This window comes from Papaver somniferum, chromosome 4, assembly GCF_003573695.1.
Source record: "Papaver somniferum cultivar HN1 chromosome 4, ASM357369v1, whole genome shotgun sequence".
Classification (NCBI taxonomy): Eukaryota; Viridiplantae; Streptophyta; class Magnoliopsida; order Ranunculales; family Papaveraceae; genus Papaver; species Papaver somniferum.
In genome coordinates this window covers 138,086,058-138,112,961 of record NC_039361.1, presented here as the reverse complement: position 1 = coordinate 138,112,961, position 26,904 = coordinate 138,086,058, and the positions used below count along the sequence as shown (strand labels likewise).

Sequence of the window (26,904 nt, the reverse complement as noted above, 5' to 3'; positions counted from 1 at the left end):
TAGAGGAGCAGTGGATTAGTAATCCACCTGATATAATAAGCAATAATCTTGTTGCTGACATTCAGGGTGTGTCTTACCCGCGAATGGTCAGAGTTGTTTAGTTGTTTTTGTTTCAGACACTTTAGGAAAAAAAAAATGGTCACAAACGATAAATTCGTTTCATCGGAAATAAAGGGTATAAGTGTTAGTAACAAAGTCTTGTTACCCCTGTTATGATCTCATAAAAATCTGTTTTTTCCGATAATTTGGATTTCCCAAAAATTTTCATGACCAACTTTATGAAATTCTGAAGAAAAAAAAATGCATATTGGTGAAGCATCTATTTATTTTTGGATCAATAAAATTCACATAAATTGGGAGTATGTGTTGTACATTAATTTGATCATACGATCTTATTAATTAATGACCAAAAGTTCATTTCTCCAAATGCAATGTTGATGATGAATTTCTTTTGAATCACTAAATCTCCTCTAATATTCAATCTCCACCATTCCTTATGAGGTGTAGAATAAATTTTTCCTGGTTGGTCCTTAAAGTGATTGTAAAAAGCATAAACCAGTCTCTATCAACGGTTCCCGGAGTAACCTAATACTGATACTGAGTAAAATCTTATCATGAGAATGTGTCCATGAACACACACGTGTATTAATATTTCGTCAACCCTGAAGATGACGAAATTGGAAATTTATTGTAATTTTTTTTATTATATTATATTTCTTTTCTTTTATCTTTGTATATTTCTTTTCTTTTATCTTTTGATTTTTTTTTAATAACTAGTCTTGTAATTAATGGATTCCAAAAGCAATCCATGAGATGTTATTGACTCCAAAAGTAGTCTAACATGCAAATTATAATTTTTCGTAGCAATCCAAATTATTGTGGGTTCCAGCAGTAATCCATAAATATAGACTCCTTAAGCGGTCTATGAAATTTTTTGGATTTCAAGAGTATCCATAAATTCTGGATTCCCAAAGTGGCGCATAATTACTAAATGCTTTTGTTAATGGTTTTATTATTTTTCTCTCGTCGATCTATACTAAAGGATATGGTTCCAGAAGTAATCTATCCAGTATTGATACAAATGATAAATATATCCGTCTCAAAAACAACGGAAAAACAAACACAAAATATAACCTTGTTAGGGTTTTTGGGAAATGTTAAAATATCATTTCGGTTTCGAAAAATATGATAGACGACTCTGGAAGAGCGTGTATCTTTCTGGTGGTGTAAAAGTTACTACTATTGAAGCCTTATATTATTCCAGATTCCTGAAAAATCTGTGGAATTTTGAAAATATTCGGTGTAACTACCACTAAGCATTTTATGGAGCATTTATTACTACGTTTATTTTGTGCCAGTAGCACGTTGTAAAGAAGCTTAAAGCTCTCTTTTATGTAATGCGCCATAGAGAATTCGAACGATCGATTCTCATATTAGGATTAACCTGAAGTTTAATGGCCTTGGACTATTCATACTTAGGCATGGTCGGCTTGGACACCAAAGTTCTACCAAGATGAGTAGATGATACAAATTACTCATGGATATCATATACAGAACCTGAAGTTTCTGTCGTAGAATAATGTAAATTTTTGTTGTTTGTTTCTTTAGAATTTTTGGTTATAAAATCATCATTAACAAAAGCATCGTGATGTTGAATTACCGATATTCTTGCAAAAGGCTCATGGTGCCGTTTATAAGGCTCATTTATCCTCAAAGGTTCATGAAATTTCCAAGAATGAGATGATAATGCCACCAGCCATTGGCACGACAATCTGTCACCAGAAGTTGGCGCTAGTAAGGTTGATTACCTTTGAGGTTCTCATACTCTAATCACGAGGAGAAAATTTCATCACATATTACCATGATTTTTTTTTTTTTTTGGAAAAATATATGTTTAATTTAGTGGTGAAATATCCAATCTCAAACTCATGGACCAATACGATATTTATTTATTGGTTGAGTTGATGCACTTTTGTGCTTGCAAGATTTGAAAAAAATCATTTCTTCAACTATCATTGCAAAGCAGATGGAGACACAAGTTGACTATGGTGTAAAAGACATAATCATAGTACTTGTAAAAGTGTTAAAATACTTTAGGAACACAACATAATTGGAATTGAGTTGTGTCAATGGTAGTTTTTCAATAAAATACCAAATTGCTTCTCACAAAAGATAATTTAGAGTTTAAACTCAAAATATATGTCACATTCTTTGCTACAAGAGAATAATTTTTACATCATTAAACGTTTCCAACATAATGATTGATTAAACCCAATTAAGAGGAATTGCTCGTTCAAGTTTTGGTAGACGTACTAATATAAGAGCTTATAACTATTGTATATAATAAATAATGATCAGGGTGTACACTGATAAAGTATAAAGTATACACTGTCAACTTTTAATGACATATATGAGCATGGGTGATTTAAAGAACAATCTGAAGAAAAAAAAAGTTTTTCGGATGACCTACTTGGATCCAAGGTCACTCTCCCACAAAAGACTTCACATGAATACAACTTGATATGATGAAACTTCCCGCCGTCAGGGGGAGGAAAGCAGTCGTTATAAGAACGTCGTGAATTGGTTTCATCATAATTCTTGCACCAATTCGATATAAGGTGGAGAAGTTATTCATGTCACTATGATATCCTTGAAGCATTTTATTCTTACAAGAAGAATAATCAAATATCATAGGTTGTTGCAAGTATTTTGGCATTAGTTAATGTGCCTGCAGGGTATGCCATGACTTAGCAATAATTGAGTCATCTACAACTCATCTGAATTGTTGATGAATAAAATAAATATATTCCTTGATAAAGGAATCCAATCACGCTGAATAAAAATAGTGCTCCTGGAGAGGCTATTGATAATGTTCTCAATTAGACTATCTAACTACAATCTTTAATTACCGACCCAAATATATCTCCTAAAAAGGAATTCATCCTTAAGTGGACAAGTGGTATCGATATTAAAGAATGATTTTTATATGCATACATAATCGTAGTTATTGTCGAACATATATTCAGAGTAGCTACTGAAATCATCAAATAGTGATTATAGACAAAATCCTTTTTCGCAGAGAAACTACTGTGAAGTATCGAAAATATGTACGGTTGGCTAATATGGGTGAAATGAATCCATATTTGGTTGTCCTCTCACTAATAAACATTTTTGGACATAAATACAAATTGTGAACCCGAAAGGTTACATGTTTGATGTTTAATTAGTTTACATAAAGTGTGACGAGAGGAACAAGGACGCTAATTGCATAGCGTATAACTTTATATGTTATACTTGAAATTGTTTGATAGTGAATTTGTTTGCCAAACTTAAATAGCACTAACATGGAGGCACTGTATATGTTGGTTTTTGTGGTACCTCTAACATTTGATCATTGCTTTGATGGTTTATCCAAAGTTTCGTAAGTAATGAACTACATATAATTAGTTTCCATTTGCCAAGCTTGTTAGACGATACAAAATCCTTTTTGCAGCAGCAACAATTATCATCTATTATTGTTTGAAAGAAATTTATGAAAAATAAAAGATATATCAGATCTTAGAAATCAACCGTTGGGAATTGGACAAAGACAATTCATCTTTATATTTGAAATTAAGTTATGGAAACATAAAGCTGGTCTCCATTACCAACAAAAAAAATTCTTCAGTTGAAGATGGCTGCTAATTAGCTACTTGTGGTACTGTATCATCAAATCAATCAACTGAGATATCTTCTTTCTGCTGGAGGATATATTGGACTTTACGAGTTGTACTCTTTTTCCTTAGTCAAGGTTTTTGTCCCACTGGATTTTCCTTCTCAAGGTTTTAACGATGCAACATATATATGTCCAACTCCTTTTTCTTAATCTATCTACAATTGTACTCTTTTTCCTTAGTCAAGGTTTTTTCTTCTTCTAGGTTTTTCTTGACAAGGTTTTGATGAGACAACGAACTTGAAGAAATTTACTTAAAGAGATATCCGAAGACATTATTGAAGACATACTTATATCTTATTTTGAACAAAAACGGCCAATAATTCTACTTGAAGATCAACATAATATAACTAGTCTTTATATACTTCTATGGGTGCACATCATCAGGGGGAGAACATCAGTATTGTGTGATGGACATTTATGCGTGTTGTACTATTTTTCCTTCACTTGGTTTTGTCCCAATGGGTTTTCCTAGCAGGATTTTAATGAGGAAATATTTGACGCGTCCAACACCATGATATGATTTGTACTATTTTTCCTCCGTCTAGGTTTTGTCCTTTTTGGGTTTTCCTGGCAAGGTTTTAACGAGGCAATATCATAATAGAGTGGTGTCATCCAAGGGGGAGTGTTGGTGGATTTTCACCACTCTTACACCACTACCTTTTCATCTCCCCTTCCACATATTCACATCCTTCACTTCTTGGTAACTCCCACATTTAGTGTAATAACTTAGGTTTAATACCTTAGTTATGAGAATGCATTCCGTTACTTCCTAATGTTAATGATATATTTATTATCCTCTCTTGTATTAGCCTATAAATTGAGGCTCATTTCTTTGTAATGTATACTAATATATAGCAATGAGAAATTCTCTCTTCTTCTCTCTATATTTATTTTGCGCCATAGTTCATCTTTTGATTTAGTTTACAACACATTTTATATTTTGGCAGCCATATGTGACGGCACAACAAATTCCAAGTCTAGGAAAATATAGTTTATGATATAACGACTGAAAACGTGCTAGCTTAGGAAGCTGCTGTGCCATGTCATGCAGGGTAGCATTGGCCATCGATTTTTAACGAATCATCAAATTCCAAGTCTGGAGTTTATGCTTGTTTGGGAACGTCTAGCAAATTTTGAAAATTTAACGAATAATAACCTAAATTTTTAATTCTCATCTCTTGGATAGTTGAATTCTAAGAAAGTAATGCATAGATATGTGGGTTATAGAGCCACCTCTTGGCCGACCTTCAGAATCTCACGTATGCTAAGTAATTCATTTTCAGTGTTCAAGTGTGGATTTTCAGTCAAATCAGCACAACTAACTGATGACCCGTCAGTTAACGAGTTCGACTCACGCAAGTATGCGCAAATACTGAAGGAATGTACTTCCACTAATGATCCAAATAAAGGGAAGAGTCTGCATTGTAATATTATCAAGAAAATAAATTGCTTAGATTTGTTTGCTTGGAATATTATTTTGAATATGTATGTGAAATCAGAGTTAATGAGTGATGCACATAGACTGTTTGATGTAATGTTCAAAAGAAACACAATTACATATGTTACTTTAATTCAAGGGTATATGCAACCTGTCCAATGTGTTGAGGCATTTCAGCTGTTTATAAGATTGCATAGAGAAGGACATGAACTTAACCCGTTTGTGTTCACTAGTATTTTGAAGTTGTTTGTGAGTATGGAATGTGCAGAACTTTGTTTGCGAGTTCAAGCCTGGGTTTTTAAGCTTGGACATGATAGTAATTAGTTTGTTGGGACTACACAGATTGATGCTTACTCTATATGTGGGAATGTGGATGATGCAAGAGAAGTTTTTGATAAGATACTTAAAAAAGATATGGTTTCTTGGAGCGTTATGATAGCTTGTTATTCTGATAATGGTTACTTTGAGGAAGCTTTGGAACTTTTCTTCTGTATGAGGAGGATGGGGTTGAAGCCGAACAATTTTACTTTTGAGAGTTCCCTCAAGGCTTGTATGGGTTTGGGGTCTGCCAGGATTGGTAAATGTATACATGGATGTGCTTTAAAAAGTCAGTTTGTGCTTGATCCTTACGTTAGTAATGCTTTGCTTGATTTGTACACCAAGTGTGAAAATTTTAGTGATGCCCTAAAAATATCTAAAGAAACACCTCAAAAGGATGTGATTCTTTGGAGTTTCATGATATCAAGATATTCTTAGAGTGGTCAAAGAGAAGAGGCTGTAGATCTCTTTAATCATATGAGGAAAGCTTTTGTGGTTCCATATCAATTCACGCTTGCTAGTGTTTTACAAGCCTGTGCAACGGTGGAGTGTATAAAATTAGGGGAAAAAACCCATTGCCATGTTCTCAAAGTCGGGCTTGATAAATATATCTTTGTGTCAAATGCTATCATGGATGTTTATGCTAAATTTCAATTAATGGTAGATTCAGAGAACATCTTCTTCAATTCTGCGCAGAGAAATGATGTTACATGGAACACAATGATTATTGGGTAGGCACAATGGGGGAACGGGGAAGAGGCGTTGAGACTCTTCTTAAGGATGATAGATTCCCAAGTAAATCCAACCCAAGTTACATATTCAGGTGTTCTTCGAGCTTGTGCAAGCTTGGCAGCATTAAAGCCAGGAACTCAGATTCACGGCTTAATTCGTAAAACTGTTTTTGACAGGGATACAATTGTTGGGAATGGTTTGATAGATATGTATGCAAAGTGTGGTAGTATCAAAGAGGAACGTCTAGTATTTGACACAATGGACAAGTTGGATGCTGTGTCATGGAATTCAATGATGTCAGCATATTTTTTACATGGTTCAGGTGAAGATGCTCTGAAACGTTTTGTGAAAACGAAGGAAAAGAAAGTTCAACCCAACAAGATAACCTTTGTTGGTGTCCTATCAGCATGTAGTAACACGGGGCTAGTGGATAAGGGATGGTATTATTTTAAGTCCATGTATACTGACTATGGCGTCAAACCATGTATTGAGCATTACACATGTATGGTATGGATCTTAGGACGTTCTGGACAACTTAATGAGGCTGTGAAGTTCATTTTACAAGATTCCATTTGAACCTAGCTAGCGTCATGGTGTGGAGAGCTCTTCTTGGTGCTTGTGTCGTTCACAACAATATTGAGCTTGGTAAAGTTACTGCTGAACGTGTGCTTCAGATGGACCCCCACGACGGTGCCACTCACGTATTATTATCAAATATGTATGCAGTTGTTAAGAACCGAGATGGTGTAAAGTCCACCAGGAAAAACATGAAAAGGAAAGGTGTGAAAAAGGAACCTGACCTAAGTTGGATTGAGAGCCAAGGTAAAGTGCACTGCTTCGGAGTAGGAGATACATCACATCCTGATCTGCGGTTGATCAATGGGATATTGGAATGGTTAAATGTAAAGATCAAGAAGGCAGGTTATGTGGCTGACCGAAACATTGTTTTGCTAGACGTAGAAGATGGTGAAAAGGATCGGCTTTTATGGGTACTCAATGAAGACTAGCCCTTGCTTTTGCGCTGGTTATTATTCCGCATGGAAGCGCTATACAGATTATAAAAAATCTTCGAATATGTGCTGATTGTCATGCTATCAAGGGTTGTCCAATGAAAAATTTTCGTGAGAGATATAAACGGCTTTCATCATTTTGAAAATGGGGTTTGCTCTTGCAAAGATTATTGGTGATGTTTGTGCACATGAATTCTAAAGGAAGTACAACTTTTGTTATACAAACTTATAGGGAATAGCCAAACATGTAGTTGGCGGGAAACAGACACAATCAATCTCTTGAACCTGGTCCAAGAACTGCCTTGCGACCCGGATATATCCCGGGGACCCGTAACCCGCTCCGTGTTAATAAGTCATAAAATTTCCTAATATTGTGTAGAATCAATTTTGTTTGAAATTTGCAGACTTCTTTTTCCTTCCAAATTTCAGCAGGCTACAGACGTTTCGTTTCGTGGTATGGTTTCTTCATCTTTAAAACAATTTCGTTTATCAAAGCTTCGGTTTTCTTTGTGTATATACTTCCTCTTTTGTGTATCCTAACTAAAACTTTCTGGTTAACTATAGAGATGTTCATGTATAGTTGTTTGCAGAGGTTATCAATATCACAATCATGATTCGTGAACTAATGTTTGTTGATATTCATTCTAGGTTATAGTTTACCTGACCTATTTTGCATTTTTGTTCGCTGCTCAACCACTGTTTGATAAAACACCTTAAAGAAGTTTCTTGAAATTGATTGTCGTTTAGGATTCTAAAGAGATTTTGATCAGTGGGTTTTGTTTATATGCGGTTTTATATAAATGGGTCCTCATAATAATTGCTTTATTTAGAAGCTCACGAAACTATTTTCTGAGAACAACCAGTAATACGGACATACTCAGCTAAGCTCAACAGCATTAGCACCCCTATTCACATACACACACTGACATACATATAAAGATGATAGGATGGACTTACTGTCTTTAAAAAGATTACAGCCCCACTTGATAGTACCACTAAATTTAGATGTTAGAGCCTTGATGGCAACTTGAATAAACATAGGATTTAGTCCTTGGAATTCCAGATATTTTATTAGACTCTTTAGTATCAGTTGGCAATTAGCATACCCAAATCTTAATCTTGAAGAGTGTAGAGAAAAGAGTTAAATTAAGTGGTGTGGAACCATATGACTCGGTGAATTTAATGATGTTTTCTCATCTCTTGGATAGTTGAATTCTAAGGAAGTAATGATCAGATATGTGGGTTACAGAGCTGCCTCTTGGACGACCTGCAGAATCTCACTTATGCTAAGTAATTCATTTGCAGTGTTCAAGTGTGGATTTTCAGTCCAATCAGCACAACTAACTGATGACCGTGACACTTACATTCACCCGTCAATTAACGAGTTCGATTCTCGTAAGTATGCGCAAATACTGAAGGGATGTACATCCCTCAATGATCCAAATAAAGGGAAGAGTCTGCATTGTAATATCATCAAGAAAGGAAATTGCTTAGATTTGTTTGCTTGGAATATTCTTTTGAATATGTATGTGAAATCGGAGTTAATAAGTGATGCACAGACACTGTTTGATGTAATGTTTGAAAGAAACACGATTACATATGTTACTTTAATTCAAGGGTATATGCAATCTTTCCAATGTGTTGAGGCATTTCAGCTGTTTATAAGATTGCATAGAGAAGGACATGAACTTAACCCGTTTGTGTTCACTAGTATTTTGAAGTTGTTTGTGAGTATGGAATTTGCGGAACTTTGTTTGCGGGTTCATGCTTGTGTTCTTAAGCTCGGACATGATAGTAATCCCTTTGTTGGGACTGCACTGATTGATGCTTATTCTATAAGTGGGAATGTGGATGATGCAAGGGAAGTTTTTGATGGGATACATGAAAAGGATATGGTTTCTTGGAGCGGAATGATAGCTTGTTATTCTGATAATGGTTACTTTGAGGAAGCTTTGGAACTTTTCTGTTGTATGAGGAGGATGGGGTTGAAGCCGAACAATTTTACTTTTGATAGTTCCCTTAAGGCTTGTGTGGGTTTGGGGTCAGCCAGGATCGGTAAATGTATACATGGATGTGCTTTAAAAAGTCAGTTTGAGCTTGATCCTTACGTCAGTACTGCTTTGCTTGATTTGTACACCAAGTGTGAAAATTTTAGTGATGCCCTAAAGATCTTTAAAGAGACACCTCAAAAGGATGTGATACTTTGGAGTTTCATGATATCAAGATATTCTCAGAGTGGTCGAAGCGAAGAGGCTGCAGATCTCTTTAGTCAGATGAGGAAAGCTTTTGTGGTTCCAAATCAATTCACGCTTGCTAGTGTTTTACAAGCTTGTGCAACGATGGAGTGTATAAAATTAGGGGAGCAAACCCATTGCCATGTTCTCAAAGTCGGGCTTATTACAGATATCTTTGTGTCAAATGCTCTCATGGATGTGTATGCTAAATGTCAAAGAATGGTAGATTCAGAGAACATCTTCTTCAATTCTGCACAGAGAAATGATGTTACATGGAACACAATGATTGTTGGGTATGCACAGTGGGGGAATGGGGAAGAGGCATTGAGACTCTTCTTAAGGATGATAGATGCGCAAGTAAAGCCAACCCAAGTTACGTATTCAGGTGTTCTCCGAGCTTGTGCAAGCTTGGCAGCATTAAAGCCAGGAACTCAGATTCACGGCTTGATTCGTAAAACTGTTTTTGACAGGGATACGATTGTTGGGAATGGTTTGATAGATATGTATGCAAAGTGTGGAAGTATTAAAGAGGCCCGTTTAGTATTTGACACAATGGACAAGATGGATGCTGTCTCATGGAATTCAATGATGTCAGCATATTCTTTACATGGTTCAGGTGAAGATGCTCTGAAGCTTTTCGCGAAAATGAAGGAAGAGAAAGTTCAACCCAACAAGATAACCTTTGTTGGTGTCCTATCAGCATGTAGTAACACAGGACTAGTGGATAAGGGATGGCTTTATTTCAAGTCCATGTATACTGACTATGGCATCAAACCATGTATTGAGCATTACACATGTATGGTATGGCTTTTAGGACGTTCTGGCCAACTTAATGAGGCTGTGAAGTTCATTGACGAGATGCCATTTGAACCTAGCGTCATGGTGTGGAGAGCTCTTCTTGGTGCTTGTGTCGTTCACAACAATATTGAGCTTGGTAGAGTTACTGCTGAACGTGTGCTTCAGATGGACCCCCACGACGATGCCACTCACGTATTATTATCAAATATGTATGCAGTTGCTAAGAACTGGGATGGTGTAACATCTACCAGGAAAAACATGAAAAGGAAAGGTGTGAAGAAGGAACCTGGCCTAAGTTGGATTGAGAGCCAAGGTAAAGTGCACTGCTTCGGGGTAGGAGATACATCGCATCCTGATTTGCGGTTGATCAATGGGATATTGGAATGGTTAAATGTAAAGATCAAGAAGGCAGGTTATGTGGCTGACCGAAACATTGTTTTGCTAGATGTAGAAGATGGTGAAAAGGATCGGCTTTTATGGGTACACAGTGAGAGACTAGCCCTTGCTTTTGCGCTGGTTAGTATTCCGCATGGAAGCGCTATACGGATTATAAAAAATCTTCGAATATGTGCTGATTGTCATGCTGCGATCAAGCTTATATCAAGGGTTGTCCAACGGGAAATTGTCGTGAGAGATATAAACCGCTTTCATCATTTTGAGAATGGTGTTTGCTCTTGCAAAGATTATTGGTGATGTTTGTGCACTAGAATCAATTTTGTTTGAAATTTGCAGACTTCTTTTTCCTTCCAAATTTCAGCAGGCTACAGACGTTTCGTTTCGTGGTATGGTTTCTTCATCTTTAAAACAATTTCGTTTATCAAAGCTTCGGTTTTCTTTTTGTATATACTTCCTCTTTTGTGTATCCTAACTAAAACATTCTGGTTAACTATAGAGATGTTCATGTATAGTTGTTTGCAGAGGTTATCAAAATCACAATCATGATTCGTGAACTAATGTTTGTTGATATTCATTCTAGGTTATAGTTTACCTGACCTATTTTACATTTTTGTTCGCTGCTCAACCACTGTTTGATAAAACACCTTAAAGAAGTTTATTGAAATTGATTGTTGTTTAGGATTCTAAAGAGATTTTGATCAGTGGGTTTTGTTTATATGCTGTTTTATAGGATCGACTTACTGTCTTTGAAAAGATTACAGCCCCACTTGATAGTACCACTAAATTTAGATGTTAGAGCCTTGATGGCAACTTGAATAAACATAGGATCTAGTCCTTGTCCAGATATTTTATTAGACTCTTTAGTATCCGTTGGGAATTAGCATACCCAAATCTTAATCTTGAAGAGTGTAGAGAAAAGAGTTGAATTAAGTGGTGTGGAACCATATGACTCGGTGAATTCAATGATGTTTTTTCATTTATTGGTTAAATCTTGTAGGGCATCTCCCAGTTTTAATTTGCAAAGCGTTTTCTGTGTTTATCAGAGTAGAACTGGAGGATTAGTGATTTGGAGGTCAGGTAGTTCAATTGTGCTGTTAGGGGAAGGTCCTACAAGCTTTCTTGTGTGCAATCAACGAAGTAAACATAATCTAGGTACAAATACTGACTTAAAGATATTACTTCTGATGGTGTCCGTAGTGTAGGAGTGAGTGACATGGTTCTTATAATAAATGATCCTGTTACTAATTCGGTGAAAACCACAGAGAATCCATCACAAAAAGAACTTATGGATTTAGGTGAACTGAACTGTCTGTTGGATGAATTCAGTCATTCATATTAAGAGTCAGACATGCATACTTTTCTTCTTTTGCATGTTTTTCTCTTTAATATGAAGAACAATTCTTACAATTCAGTTCTAGAACAATTCTTATATCTTAAGTTCTTAACCAGCTATCCTCTGGGAACTAAACGCAGGCAAAAGGACTTTGCAGTTTATATGTGAACTAAGTAAGGCTGAATTAGGTTTTTGATTACTGATGTACTTATTTAAGAGTTGGTGTCGGGTTCAACATTATCAGGTCCAATATAGTAGTTATCTTGTACTCCCTCCGTCCCACTAATAAGTGACCTAGTTACTTTTAGATTTTGTCCCACCATTAAGTGACCTCTATCACTAAACAAGAAGATATTTCTAAAATTATCCTTTAATTGATTATAAGAAATATGCATAATTTGATAGTCATGTTTATATTCGTTACGTAGGCGTTTTAAAATGCTTTTCAATGGTACGAAGTTTGCGAACATCCGTGGTGTAGTTTGAGAAATAAACCATTTCAAAATTTCACTATTTATTATCCATAAGGGTATAACTGTAAAAAATGCTTAAAAATACTTTTCTCGTTACTTGCCTTAAAAATTGTGCAAACTTGAACTAGGTCACTTAATAGTGGGACGGAGGGAGTACTTTATTGTGATTCTTCATCCATTCTATATGCATGTAGTAGTTGCAGTGTCTGTATTATTTCCTCTCCCATGGTGTTTTTCATAGAAAAATCTCTAAAATCATTGATTTGTTGGTCTTCTTAGCCTATTTAGTTGCATTAGTTTCAAGTGATTAACTAGAAACTTGGAATAGCTTCTTGAGTGATTTAAACTTGTTGAATGATACCGACACTATGATATTCTCTTGCCAATAGCTGCTCTTGCATTAGATTTTAAGTTTACTTCAAGTCATCAAAAATCTGAACAATCAAGTTATGGGCGTTTTGTCTGAAACATTCTTTTCCGTTGGCATAAAATGAACAAATTCATTTAGTCACTATGTACTTTGGTTTGTGTTCAAGAACCCTCTTATTGATTTAAAGCAAAGATCAGTTCACCTTAAGTGGGAATGTATAGTCTATAATCTGTATTAGGTAGCAATGGTCGAATAATTTGTAGTTGACTGAAATTAACCATTAGAAACGTGGTGAATTTGCAGGGTTTAGTTAGGCCATTTCTTCGACGGCCCTCCACCGTGCAAGCGGTCGTCCAGTTTTAAGACTTTGAATAGAGTGTATGCTGATTAAATGGATGTCACCCCGTTCAAGCTAGACATTGATGAGCTAATACATGAATTCTCTGATGTAATAATTTCCACCAAAGGCTCTTCTTCTTAGTCATTATGTTTCCGCTCCTTTTTTTCTCTTTGCATTAACATTTATTTTGTCTCACAGAGAAAATCAACAACTTTGGTTGATATGAAGAAAATATGGCTATCCCGGAAGTTGTCTTTTATTTACGGGGGTAGGCCTAGGAACAACGAGGCCTTTTTCATGCAATCATTATATGCACATTCAATAGGTATGTTCTCATAGTGTAAATCTAATTGAGTACCCAAAAAGTAAAAATAGATTTGGGTCTACATCTCTGAAAATCTATCCTGCTGCTTCTTTCTCCTACTTCTCTCAAAAGTATAAATTTTCTATAATTGACTAGTTAATGTCTATAATGTCTACTGTGATCTTACTATCTTGGCTAGCCTTATGTTCCGGTTTCATAGCCTGTGCAGTGGTAGGGGAAAAAAAAGTTAAGGGCAAGATTCCCGCTTTAATGTCGTGTTTCTAGAAACATTTCTTTCTCTTTCTGATACTATCACAAATATTTTATGCAGGTTACATGTTATCTAAAGATTCATTTTCACAGAGATTGGGCGGCTTTTACTGCAAAATTTATAAATCCTAAAAGATGTTTAAAACATATTAAATTATGTGAATCTAGAAAACACAGTAGCAAACACAAATCAACAGCAGTAAACCCTCTTTATAATCACCCTTACTGACAAAATGCACTGACTGACCTTCTACACCCACTATAATGTTGAAACTGATGATTATCTTTTTGGCTTCTATTTTCGCTGCAAGAGAACCCATCCGGACTTGATACTCCAATTCAATAGCATGTCTTCAAGATTCTGTAAACCTAATATCACCCAAAGGTTCAACAAACTAAGAGTCTAAGGAGACATGTAGTACACACTCAGCTGAGCCTCTTGGAAATAATGATATCTCACGTAGAATTATCTTCTTGAAAATTTTAATCTCTGCTATCTCTAAGTTGTTGTCAATTGTAATTCTTACCCTCTGTAAGGCCTTTACATTCTTCAGAAAGAATCTTACCAAATCCTTCTCGAATTGGAACCACGAAAGCCCGCGAAACTCAATTGACTTGAGGTGTGGCAACAAACACTGAGGAAATAAATATATTGATGAATGACTATTGTAGTACATAGATGGGATTTCATGGTCAAGGACAAGTGATTCCAGATTAGGTGAGATGTGGAGAAAGTTGAGCAATATTCGAACAATCTGACATGGTCGCTTACCCTCATCACGATCTTCGTTATGAAAATTTGTAGTTACTTCCAAATGGGTCAAATTATAAAACAAAGGCAACTTTGTTTTGAAATCATCTTGATAGGAAAGAAACATTAAGGAAGTATCATATATTCGCAAAAGTTTCACACTTGAAAGACTAGCAAAAAGCTTAATTGCAAGATGACTATGTTCAAACCTTTTCTCCCATTCCTCTAAAGATGAAAGGTAAATTTCTGCATCAAGTAATGCTGTGAAATTATGCAGAACAAAATCCTTGGCAAGAGTTGAAACGAAATAGAACGACTGTAAATTTGGTGTATTTATTTGGATATCATAGCTCTGCAAATAACCATCAAGACTCAACCACTTCAAATTAGGACTATGAATACGTAGTTGTTGTATAAACTCATCATTGCACACATTCAAACTCAACTCTTCAAGAATGGGGGAGTTGGATAGCAACTTTGGAATCGAGTACTCATTCTCCAATATGATAGAGAATCGAAGGATCTTGAGGTTTGGAAAATTTACTAATTATGGAAGATTAAGGATAGCGTCATCTATCACCAACATAGTCAGCGACTGGCAAGAAAAAAGGCATGGAGGAATATCAGATGAAGACTTGAGAACAAGCTCTTCAACTTTATGTTATAGTACAATAGAAACCCATCAATAAACCCTAGATGAAATAATATGATAATTAGAAGAGAGGAAGAATTTCTTTATCGGAGGATAATCAACATCCTGCCGAAAAGACAACACTCTATCCACAAATCTCATGAATGCATCGGCCTCAATTTCATAAACACACCTACTCTGCCAATCTAGAAAATCAATAATTGGAGTGGAAGTACATAGATACCTCAACTTTGTAGATAACGTACTTGTGGAAACGATAGATTTGATAGGAAGAAATGAGAAAATGTGATGAATAAGGTGTTCAGGTAACTCATTGATCCAATCCTTTTCTCTTTCTCTTTTAGCTTGACTTCTCAGAAACACCATTTAAATGATCTTCTACTACTACGAAAATAATCTTCTATGTTTGGAAACCTCCTTGCACTCTGCAATTAGTAAACCCTAAAAAGAACGGAAGAAAACGAGAGAACTTAATAATTTCTAGAAATTGAATTGAGATTTTTGAAGTTTAGGATATAAAATTAGCATATAATCAAGAACACAAAAATCAAATTTACCAACCTCAAAATGATCAGAGATATGATTTCAAGTACGAAGAACTAAACCCCTCCCTAAATCGTCATTTCTGGACTGGATTGAGTACGAAAAAGAAATGGTCGGTACTTGGTACTCTAAAAATGAGAAAATGGATTGTTATCTTCGCACTCACATTTTATATTTTAGCAACCATATGTGACAGCACAACAAATTCCAAGTCTAGGAAAATATAGTTTATGATTTAACGGCTGAAAACGTGCTAGCTTAGGAAGCTGTTGTGCCATGTCGTGCGGGGTAGCATTAGCCATGGATTTTTAACGAATCAACAAAGTCTAGAGTTTATGCTTGTTCGGGCATGTCTAGTAAATTTTTAAATTTTTTAGTTCATCTCTTGGATAGTTGAATTTTAAGGAAGTAATGATTAGATATGTGGGTTACAGAGCTACCTCTTGGACGACCTTCAGAATCTCACGTATGCTAAGTAATTCATTTGCAGTGTGCAAGTGTGGATTTTCAGTCTAATCAGTACAACTAACTGATGAACCTGACACTTACATTCACCCGTCAGTTAACGAGTTCGATTCTCGTAAGTGTGCGCAAATACTGAAGGAATGTACTGCCACTAATGATCCAAATAAAGGGAAGAATCTGCATTGTAATATCATCAAGAAAGGAAATTACTTAGATTTTTTTGCTTGGAATATTCTTTTGACTATGTATGTGAAATCAGAGTTAATAAGTGATGCACAAAGACTGTTTGATGTAATGTTTGAAAGAAACACGATTATGTATGTTACTTTAATTCAAGGGTATATGCAATCTTTCCAATGTGTTGAGGCATTTCAGATGTTTATAAGATTGCATAGAGAAGGACATGAACTTAACCCGTTTGTGTTCACTAGTATTTTGAAGTTGTTATTGTGAACTTTGTTTGTGAGTTCAAGCCTGTGTTTTTAAGCTTGGACATGATAGTAATCCGTTTTTGGGACTGCACTGATTGATGCTTACTCTATATGTGAGAATGTGGATCAAGGTATTGAAAACGTGAAGCGGAGCGTGAAGCGTTTTTCATTTTTAAGAAGTGATGTGTATATCGAAGCGTGAAGCGTCGCTTCATGGTTGATGTTTGAAGCGGATGTTTTGTTATAAATAAATTAGTCGTAACTAGTAATTATAATTTATTAGGAAGATAACATCTATATAAATTTTATATAAGTCTAATTATTATCAAAAACAAAGCGTGTCATATCAATTCAACCTTCTCCAAGCGAGTAGGAGGTGGGGTGTTTGATACCCCTTAAAAAATTCATATTTTTCTTTTAAAAGATTTAAAAATCAGGCGGGAAAGGAATTGACTAAGTCAAGAAGCGCACTTCACATAACCGCTTCAGAGCGAAATGACGAAGCGTGAAGCGTACGCTTCATGAAAGATGCGCTTCACATGACCGCTTCAGAGCGAAATGCTAAAATTTGAAGCGAAGCGTACGCTCCGAAGCATGAAGTGTACGCTTTTAAAAACCATGATGTGGATGATGCAAGAGAAGTTTTTGATAAGATACTTGAAAAGGATATGGTTTCTTGGGGCAGAATGATAGCTTGTTATTCTGAAAATGGTTACTTTGAGGAAGCTTTGGAACTTTTCTGTTGTATGAGGAGGATGGGGTTGAAGCCGAACAATTTTACTTTTGATAGTTCCCTTAAGGATTGTGTGGGTTTGGGGTCTGTCAGGATTGGTAAATGTATACATGGATGAGCTTTAAAAAGTCAGTTTGAGCTTGATCCTTATGTTAGTACTGCTTTGCTTTATTTGTACACAAAGTGTGAAAATTTTAGTGATTCCCTAAAGATCTTTAAAGAGACACCTCAAAAGGATGTGATTCTTTGGAGTTTCATGATATCAAGATATTCTCAAAGTGGTCGAAGCGAAGAGGCTGCAGATCTCTTTAATCAGATGATAAAAGCTTCTGTGGTTCCAAATCAATTCACGCTTGCTAGTATTTTACAAGCCTGTGCAACGATGGAGTATATAAAATTAGGGGAGAAAACCCACTGCCATGTTCTCAAAGTCGGGCTTGATACAAATATATTTGTGTCAAATGCTCTCATGAATGTGTATGCTAAATGTCAAAGAATAGTAGATTCAGAGAACATCTTCTTCAATTCTGCGCATAGAAATGATGTTACATGGAACACAATGATTGTTGGGTATGCACAGTGGGGGAACGGGGAAGAGGCGTTGAGACTCTTCTTAAGAATGATAGATGCCCAAGTTAAGCCAACCAAAGTTACATATTCAGTTGTTCTTCGAGCTTGTGCAAGGTTGGCAGCATTAAATCCAGGAACTCAGATTCACGACTTGATTCGTAAAACTGTTTTTGACAGGGATACGGTTGTTGGGAATGGTTTGATAGATATGTATGCAAAGTGTGGTAGTATTAAAGAGGCCCGTTCAGTATTTGACGTAATGGAGAAGTTGGATGCTGTCTCGTGGAATTCAATGATGTCAGCATATTCTTTACATGGTTCAGGTGAAGATGCTCTGAAACTTTTCGCGAAATGAAGGAAGAGAAAGTTCAGCCCAAAAAGATAACCTTTGTTGGTATCCTATCAACATGTAGTAACACATGACTAGTGGATAAGGGATTGCTTTATTTCAAGTCCATGTATATTGACAATGGCATCAAACCATGTATTGAACATTACACATGTATGGTATAACTTTTAGGACGTTCTGGCCAGCTTAATGAGGTTGTGAAGTTCATTGACGAGATTCCATTTGAACCTAGCGTCATGGTGTGGAGAGCTCTTCTTGGTGCTTGTGTCGTTCACAACAATATTGAGCTTGGTAGAGTTACTGCTGAACGTGTGCTTCAGATAGACCCCCACGACGATGCCACTCACGCATTATTATCAAATATGTATGCAGTTGCTAAGAACTGGGATGGTGTAACATCCACCAGGAAAAACATGAAAAGGAAAGGTGTGAAGAATAAACCTGGCCTAAGTTGGATTGAGAGCCAAGGTAAAGTGCATTGCTTCGGGGTAGGAGATACATCGCATCCTGATCTGCGGTTGATCAATGGGATATTGGAATGGTTAAATGTAAAGATCAAGAAGGAAGGTTATGTGGCTGACCGAAACATTGTTTTGCTAGACGTAGAAGATGGTGAAAAGGATCGGCTTTTATGGGTACTCAATGAAGACTAGCCCTTGCTTTTGCGCTGGTTATTATTCCGCATGGAAGCGCTATACAGATTATAAAAAATCTTCGAATATGTGCTGATTGTCATGCTATCAAGGGTTGTCCAATGAAAAATTTTCGTGAGAGATATAAACGGCTTTCATCATTTTGAAAATGGGGTTTGCTCTTGCAAAGATTATTGGTGATGTTTGTGCACATGAATTCTAAAGGAAGTACAACTTTTGTTATACAAACTTATAGGGAATAGCCAAACATGTAGTTGGCGGGAAACAGACACAATCAATCTCTTGAACCTGGTCCAAGAACTGCCTTGCGACCCGGATATATCCCGGGGACCCGTAACCCGCTCCGTGTTAATAAGTCATAAAATTTCCTAATATTGTGTAGAATCAATTTTGTTTGAAATTTGCAGACTTCTTTTTCCTTCCAAATTTCAGCAGGCTACAGACGTTTCGTTTCGTGGTATGGTTTCTTCATCTTTAAAACAATTTCGTTTATCAAAGCTTCGGTTTTCTTTGTGTATATACTTCCTCTTTTGTGTATCCTAACTAAAACTTTCTGGTTAACTATAGAGATGTTCATGTATAGTTGTTTGCAGAGGTTATCAATATCACAATCATGATTCGTGAACTAATGTTTGTTGATATTCATTCTAGGTTATAGTTTACCTGACCTATTTTGCATTTTTGTTCGCTGCTCAACCACTGTTTGATAAAACACCTTAAAGAAGTTTCTTGAAATTGATTGTCGTTTAGGATTCTAAAGAGATTTTGATCAGTGGGTTTTGTTTATATGCGGTTTTATAGAAATGGGTCCTCATAATAATTGCTTTATTTAGAAGCTCACGAAACTATTTTCTGAGAACAACCAGTAATACGGACATACTCAGCTAAGCTCAACAGCATTAGCACCCCTATTCACATACACACACTGACATACATATAAAGATGATAGGATGGACTTACTGTCTTTAAAAAGATTACAGCCCCACTTGATAGTACCACTAAATTTAGATGTTAGAGCCTTGATGGCAACTTGAATAAACATAGGATTTAGTCCTTGGAATTCCAGATATTTTATTAGACTCTTTAGTATCAGTTGGCAATTAGCATACCCAAATCTTAATCTTGAAGAGTGTAGAGAAAAGAGTTGAAACCATATGACTCGGTGAATATAAAGGAATTTAATGATGTTTTTTCATTTATTGGTTAAATCTTCTAGGGCATCTCCCAGTTTTAATTTGCAAAGCATTTTTTGTGTTTATCAGAGTGGAACTGGAGAATTAGTGATTTGGAGGTCAGGTAGTTCAATTGTGCTGTTAGGGGAATGTCCTACAAGTTTTCTTGTGTACAATCAACGAAGTAAACATAATCCAGGTACAAATACTGACTCTAAAGATATTACTTCTGATGGTGTCCGCAGTGTAGGAATGAGTGACACGGTTCTATAATAAATGATCCTGTTACTAATTCGGTGAAAACCACAGAGAATCCATCACAAAAAGAACTTATGGATTTAGGAACTGAACTGTCTGTTGGATGAATTCAGTCATTCTTATTAAGAGTCAGACATGCATACTTTTCTTCTTTTGCATGTTTTTCTCTTTAATTTGAAGAACAATTCTTACAATTCAGTTCTAGACCAATTCTTATATCTTAAGTTCTTAACCAGCTATCATCTGGGAACTAAACGTAGGGAAAAGGACTTTGCAGTTTATATGTGAACTAAGTGAGGCTGATTTAGGTTTTTGATTACTGATGTACTTATTTAAGAGTTGGCGTCGGATTCAACATTTATCAGGTCCAATATAGTAGTTATCTTGTACATTATTGTGCTTCTTCATCCATTCTCTATGCATGTAGTAGTTGCAGTGTCTGTCTTATTTCCTCTCCCATGGTGTTTTTCATAGAAAAATCTCTAAAATCATTGATTTGTTGGTCTTCTTAGCCTAATTAATTGCGTTAGTTTCAAGTGATTAACTAGAAACTTGGAATAGCTTCTCGATTGATTTAAACTTGTTGAATGATACCGACACTATGATATTATCTTGCCAATAGCTGCTCTTGCATTAGATTTTAAGTTAACTTCAAGTCATTAAAAATCTGAACAATCAAGTTATGGGTGTTTTGTCTTGAAACATTCTTTTTCATTGGCATAAAATGAGCAAATTCATTTAGTCACTATGTACTTTGGTGTTCAAGAACCCTCTTATTGATTTAAACTTTAAAGCAAAGAACGGTATATCAGTTCACATTAAGTGGGAATATATATTGTCTATAATCTGTATTACGTAGCAATGATTAAATAATTTGTATTTGACTGAAATTAACCATTAGAAACGTGGTGAATTTGCAGGGTTTAGTTAGGCCATTTCTTCGACGGCCCTCCACTGTGCAAGTGGTCGTCCAGTTTTAAGACTTTGAATAGAGTGTATGCTGATTAAATGGATGTCACCCCGTTCAAGCTAGACATTGATGAGCTAATACATGAATTCTCTGATGTAATAATTTCCACCAAAGACTCTTCTTCTTAGTCATTATGTTTCCGCTCCTTTTTTTCTCTTTGCATTAACATTTATTTTGTCTCACAGAGAAAATCAACAACTTTGGTTGATATGAAGAAAATATGGCTATCCCGGAAGTTGTCATTTATTTACGAGGGTAGGCCTAGGAACAACGAGGCCTTTTTCATGCAATCATTATATGCACATTCAATAGGTATGTTCTCATAGTGTAAATCTAATTGAGTACCTAAAAAGTAAAAAAAGATTTGGGTCTACATCTCTGAAAATCTATCCTGCTGCTTCTTTCTCCTACTTCTCTCAAAAGTATAAAATTTCTATAATTGACTAGTTAATGTCTATAATGTCTACTGTGATCTTACTATCTTGGCTAGCATTATGTTCCAGTTTCATAGCCTGTGCAGTGGTAGCGGAAAAAAAAGTTAAGGGCAAGATTCCTGCTTGAATGTCGTGTTTCTAGAAACATTTCTTTCTCTTTCTGATACTATCACAAATATTTTATGCAGGTTACATGTTATCTAAAGATTCATTTTCACAGAGATTGGGTGGCTTTTACTGTCTATATTGCCTTTGTGAAACCCAGCCATTCAAGCCTCCTTTTAGGATATACTTGTCTCTTGGTATGATGCCTCCTCTAATTATATTGGCCATTATCTTTTGCTGATGAATGTAATATCTTGTAGTAAATATCTCATGGATTTTCCCTTCTAGTAGTTTGTAACATGCATCAGAAAGCTGTACTCCTTATCTCCATAATATGAATGAAAATTGGAACAGAATACTCTTTATGGCAAAAATTGGAACAGAATATTCTCTATGGTGGCATCATATTGACTTGGTCACAAATAGTTCTCAGACCATATGATCGCTCATATTATTTGGGGGCAACCATCTAAATGGTTTATTTATTCCCAAGTGCTGATAACCTTAATTTCTTTCAGAAAAAATCTTTGGGAGAAAATTGTTCATATGATGCCATAGATTTTGAGAAGGTAGTTGTTAACATGTATGTGTACTGTGGCTAGAAGTTTTTTTTTTTTTTGGACTTGGTTATTGAAAAATGTGCTCAAACATGTTATGCTTAGTTCCATGTCAGCAAGATACAAGAATCTGAACAACGTAAGCACTCGAAGAAGCAGCTAATCTTCATTATATGAATCCCCTGCTCCATTTTGCATAGAGTTACTGTAGCTCTGCATTAGATGTTCAGACCTTGATAACATGCATAAGTTGAAAAGATTGTGTACTAGCTTCTTGCTACTTTGTATAGGCCCACATCGGCTTCTGTATGGAAAGTAGCGATTTAGACGAAGATCAAGAGACACTAGTGCCTATGGAGCCAGGTTAACTGGGTCTAATTAGCTGATTTTGTTATTAGGGTGCCATTTAGTAGATATATGGACTCTTGATTCAGTTAAAGTTGATTAACATGTATCTGGAAGTGTAAAATGAGTAGGGAAATGTGTTAATGATTGACTTATTTTTCTGCTTTGGTGTTTCCTATAGGAGAATTGCAGAGCCTCAAATGCCTTGTGGTTGAAGCAAAAAAACAGGAAATTTTGGTTGTACCTGCTTTGGTAAAAAAGATGCTGGACAAGAATACGTTTCTGTTTGGTTTTGTTGACATAAACGAGAGTTCAGTAAATGATAGGCTTAATGCAATCAATGATCTTCAGAATACCCGCATGCAAGTTGCATGTAAAACGTATGTCTTCCTATGAATGATTCTGAAAATTTTGTGCTACTCATTTTTGACTCTCTTACATTCTTACCATCTCTATTTCTCTCCGATCTATCAGGTTATTGACAAATACACAAATTGAAAGGTTTCTGCACATGGATTTGGTAAGCATTCTGTGTTCTGTGAACACAATGATGCAGAAACAGATTTTCCTTTGAGATTCCAAATTGCTTTGTAAATTCTAGATTTTTGCATTTCTTCCAGGACCTAGTTGAATGACCACTCTCAATGTGTCTTTTTTGTCCTTTCAGGGTATGGAACTTGACCAGAAGGTGCTGAAGAAAATGTCATCAGAATATTCTGCTGCTAAAGAACTGGCCATCAAGGGTACCTTTTTATGATCTTTGCTTTTTAGACTTTCTTATTACTTTCTTATTACTTTATTAGATACCCATATCAGAATATTCTCCGATCAGCTTCCTTTTTATGATCTGTAACAATGCCATTTCTTTCATTTCTTTGTCTACCTTCTTTTAATCCTGTGGAGAGCTTTGGAAATGATGTGAATATCTTTTAAATAATTGAAATATACAAGTTCTTGCAAAGCTGTTGCATATTTGTACCTAATTTTTAATCCTTTTCCATTGATTTCTGAAGAGGCTGAAAAGACGGTGGATATTGAAAACATAAAGCACATAACAGAAAATAGGAAGCTGATCGGAGATGTAGTGGAGAAAATGGCGGAAAGCTGGAACGCCCAGAAGGAAGTTTTCTACGAACAGACTGGAATCAACCGCACTGGAAATGAAGGAGAAAGGCAAGTCGTGTTACAGGGTGAACTGGACAAGTGCTTGAATGAAGAAGGTCAAGATACTGATGAGGATATCGATAAAGAGTTCAGACACCTTCTTGGTTAGAAGTTAGCTTCCTCGTATAGACCGTGAGATTTTTATTCGACCTACTAATAAACAATTATGAGCTTCTTTTTCTTCTGTCCTTTTTTCCTTATTTTTTTTGTGTTCTTCCTGTAATTAAGTTCTCGATCGAGTATAAATGTATTATGGATTTGATGATTACACTTTTTTTCCATGTTTTTCTTTAGATAACTAAATAGACGTACACAGAACTTAATATAAATATTAACCTAAATCTATTCTCCTTCCCAACATCCCTACACTGTAAACAGTCTCAGTGAGCTAGGCAGATCAAATACGAAACATGAAAATAAAATGTCTACCAAGCATGCCAATGTAAGTGTTCCCTATCTTACTTCATATGTTCATTTAAATATTGTACTCTGTGTTTAACAAGTGTATTACTCTATCTCAGGTTGATAGGGAATGGAGAAAGAGTGAAGGTGCTTGAAATGAGTTGAACGATGCAAGAGGTAGGTTTATTTTTGTTTTATTTCGTCTGAACGCTTAAAATTTGAGTACCCTTTATAGTTTGCTTCTCAGAAGATCGACCTTAGACCCAATATAGTGAAACAGCTCAGTTACCCAGGTTACTCTGCTTTTCCATATTATGGGGATCCAATGAGATATCTTGATTCCTTCAAATATCTGATATTTAGGCATTTTTTTGTTGATGTTTGATGTTTTCCATGGTGGGACCAAAGCTTTCAAATCTTTGGTTGCATCTGTGAAGGAAGTAAGTCACTAGCATGTTTGAAGGTCTTTTCCTTGATGGCATTAGATACATTAGCATCAATTTTAGTGTTACATGCTGGTAAATAACACAATGCCGGTGTCAAGCTCTTTTTCCTTGATGGCATCGTTTATGATGCTTCCCGTTTCGGGTGCCACTGTTTACCTCGTCGCAGTATGCCATCAGTCTTTGTTATTAATTTTCTGTTCTTCTGCTGCTTTTGTTTCACAAACTTGGACTGTGCAGTATGCATTTACCATATTGAGCATTGTTTAGTTATTTTCAGGAGGTATTGAATATCTCAAGATTACCGCCCTTGCGCATCTGTATGCGACTTCGATTTCACCCCCTGCCCCACAATAATTTTTATCTTCAATAAGGGTTATTCTCGGGAAAGATGGTTCAAGGACAGCTTGTTTTATTTTTCTTTACTTTCGTTTGCATCAATAAAGATGGATTAAAAAAACTCATCTGTGTTATGATATTGATATTGCTTCAGTGGGTTTTAGATTATTTGTCTGCAGTGGCTCAGAGCTTGTAGATATTCGTGACAACAACAACTTCTTCCGATCATATGGGATTTGACTCAAACCGCTTGATGTTCTATGAGACAACAGCTCTCGTATAATGCCCCCAGTCGAGCAAATTTGTTATCTGTTTTCAATAAGATAGCACATTGTAATCTTGTTACTTACATCAATTGTTGCTCTTACAGGTTGCTGGTTTTTGCCAGTTGCTTTTCCAGCAAAACCTCTGCTGTCTCTGCCTGGGCAGGTATGTACATATCTGCTTCTGACACCAGGAAGGCCTGTTAAAAGCTCTGGAGGTGATATCTCTGTCTATTATGAAATAACTTATCACCTCTAGTCACCGTAATTTTTCCTTTTCCATGACATGGTAGCCTTAGTGGGAAAACATAGGACTTGGGGAGTACATTTTTTGTTCACTTATCTTATTTTTAGAAATACAAGTATTTGATGGTATAGGAATATTAACACAGTATTATATGGTTGGAATCTCGGTTAGCCTACCGGTGTTTGATGACAAGTGTAAATTCATTTGGCAGGTCATCAGACAAGTTGGTTAAAAGAACTTTCCTGGTGTGCCCAATAGGCAGGATGACGGCAGACCAAAGCTTGAGGGAGAAAGAGATATGTCATTCACGAAGCAGAGAGCACTAAAGCCTCAGGAAGGAAGGCAGGGAGGAAAACTTGACTACCGGGTATACTCGGATCAGGAAATGTAACGTCTTGTATCCAACAATATTGGAACACCAATCTCTCTCTCTAAATCTGTAAAAGAGATGGAAAAAGCGGCAAATTACAATGATTTTTCTCGATGAAAATTATCCCTCTGAAAATTTGTCCAAGAAATCTGAAGACGGAAAATTACTTCCTAATCATAGCGGTATAGCCTGGTATTTCAGTTGGGGATTCCCGTGGATGATTGAAGCACACTGAAAGATAAGGTGTGGCCCAAGTCCACCTTGAATTAGTTCCACAACGCTGTCTGTCAGTGGAGAGAATAGCTTCCGTGTGTAGGTTTCACTTCACTGCGCAGCTTGACTAATTCCTGCCATTGTAACTATGAAGAACCCCGATCAAATTAAGCCAGGGCCTATTAGTTTTAGGCGCATGTGGCTCATAATTTGCTTGATTTATTAGACAATATATCCACTGTACTATATCGTCGCCATTTATGGACAATGTCATTATTCACCTTTTGCATCAATAAGGGGATATAATCATCGTACATTGCTTGCTTGTTTATCAACGAAAATGAATAATGATGAACAAATTTAGCAAATACAAATGTTGGTTCTATGTATATACTCTACAAAAAGAAGTAAACATTACTAGTATAATGTTAAAACAGTATTAACGATCATTAGAAGAAGATTTATTTTGTTTGTTAGTGGATATATGACGGAACTATAATGATCATAAGTTTTTCTTTTAAAATCATATTATTCCTTTAAGTATATCGCATGCAGTATAACAGACGCATGACTATTCAAATTGCAAATAATCGGCACATATGGAAAACTTAATCTACTGACTTCACAGTTAAGGCTAGGATTGTGGGATATAAACTATTCATTTTGTGGGATATACAAATTCACATCAGTTCTTTAATCCCCACATATATATGAGAGGACTACTAGAACAGCCAGGTTGGCCAT

At 35.9% G+C, this 26,904-nt stretch overlaps 2 protein-coding genes and 2 pseudogenes across 5 annotated transcripts; all 4 read left to right on the top strand.

Moving 5' to 3' along the window:
- The first annotated feature begins 5,249 nt into the window (after positions 1–5,249).
- Positions 5,250–7,390, top strand: LOC113274304 (annotated as a pseudogene).
- Positions 7,391–7,593: 203 nt separating this feature from the next.
- LOC113362794 (putative pentatricopeptide repeat-containing protein At5g13230, mitochondrial) lies at positions 7,594–14,095 on the top strand. Of its 3 annotated transcripts, none has more exons than XR_003365844.1 (5): positions 7,594–7,667; positions 8,519–11,027; positions 13,121–13,265; positions 13,356–13,482; positions 13,793–14,095. XR_003365844.1 is itself a non-coding variant. In XM_026605289.1 (2 exons), the coding sequence occupies exon 2, from the start codon at positions 8,440–8,442 to the stop codon at positions 10,936–10,938; it is 2,499 nt and encodes an 832-aa protein (XP_026461074.1). In that variant the 5' UTR covers positions 7,615–7,667; positions 8,422–8,439; the 3' UTR covers positions 10,939–11,107. The 3 variants fall into 3 exon arrangements, 1 of the variants encoding a protein (XP_026461074.1); XR_003365843.1 differs by having other exon boundaries at positions 7,615–7,667; positions 8,422–11,027; XM_026605289.1 differs by lacking the exons at positions 13,121–13,265; positions 13,356–13,482; positions 13,793–14,095 and having other exon boundaries at positions 7,615–7,667; positions 8,422–11,107.
- Positions 14,096–16,436: 2,341 nt separating this feature from the next.
- Positions 16,437–19,058, top strand: LOC113274303 (annotated as a pseudogene).
- Positions 19,059–19,274: 216 nt separating this feature from the next.
- LOC113362793 lies at positions 19,275–24,226 on the top strand. 2 transcript variants are annotated; one of them, XM_026605287.1, is made up of 9 exons: positions 19,275–19,335; positions 20,141–20,249; positions 21,229–21,373; positions 21,464–21,590; positions 21,901–22,014; positions 22,901–23,099; positions 23,194–23,239; positions 23,387–23,462; positions 23,733–24,226. In XM_026605287.1, the coding sequence occupies exons 3-9, from the start codon at positions 21,317–21,319 to the stop codon at positions 23,990–23,992; spliced, it is 879 nt and encodes a 292-aa protein (XP_026461072.1). In that variant the 5' UTR covers positions 19,275–19,335; positions 20,141–20,249; positions 21,229–21,316; the 3' UTR covers positions 23,993–24,226. The 2 variants fall into 2 exon arrangements, with proteins under 2 accessions (XP_026461072.1, XP_026461073.1); XM_026605288.1 differs by lacking the exon at positions 20,141–20,249 and having other exon boundaries at positions 19,277–19,335.
- Positions 24,227–26,904: the final 2,678 nt, after the last annotated feature.

What these genes read in the sequence shown, in the direction of transcription:
- LOC113362794 (XM_026605289.1), top strand. Translation starts at nt 8,440, where the DNA reads ATGATCAGATATGTGGGTTACAGAGCTGCCTCTTGGACGACCTGCAGA.
- LOC113362793 (XM_026605287.1), top strand. Translation starts at nt 21,317, where the DNA reads ATGGATGTCACCCCGTTCAAGCTAGACATTGATGAGCTAATACATGAA. An exon ending in TAGGATATACTTGTCTCTTG is followed by an intron (nt 22,015 to 22,900) that starts GTATGATGCCTC and finishes TGTTTCCTATAG; the next exon opens with GAGAATTGCAGAGCCTCAAA. An exon ending in TAAAGAACTGGCCATCAAGG is followed by an intron (nt 23,463 to 23,732) that starts GTACCTTTTTAT and finishes TGATTTCTGAAG; the next exon opens with AGGCTGAAAAGACGGTGGAT.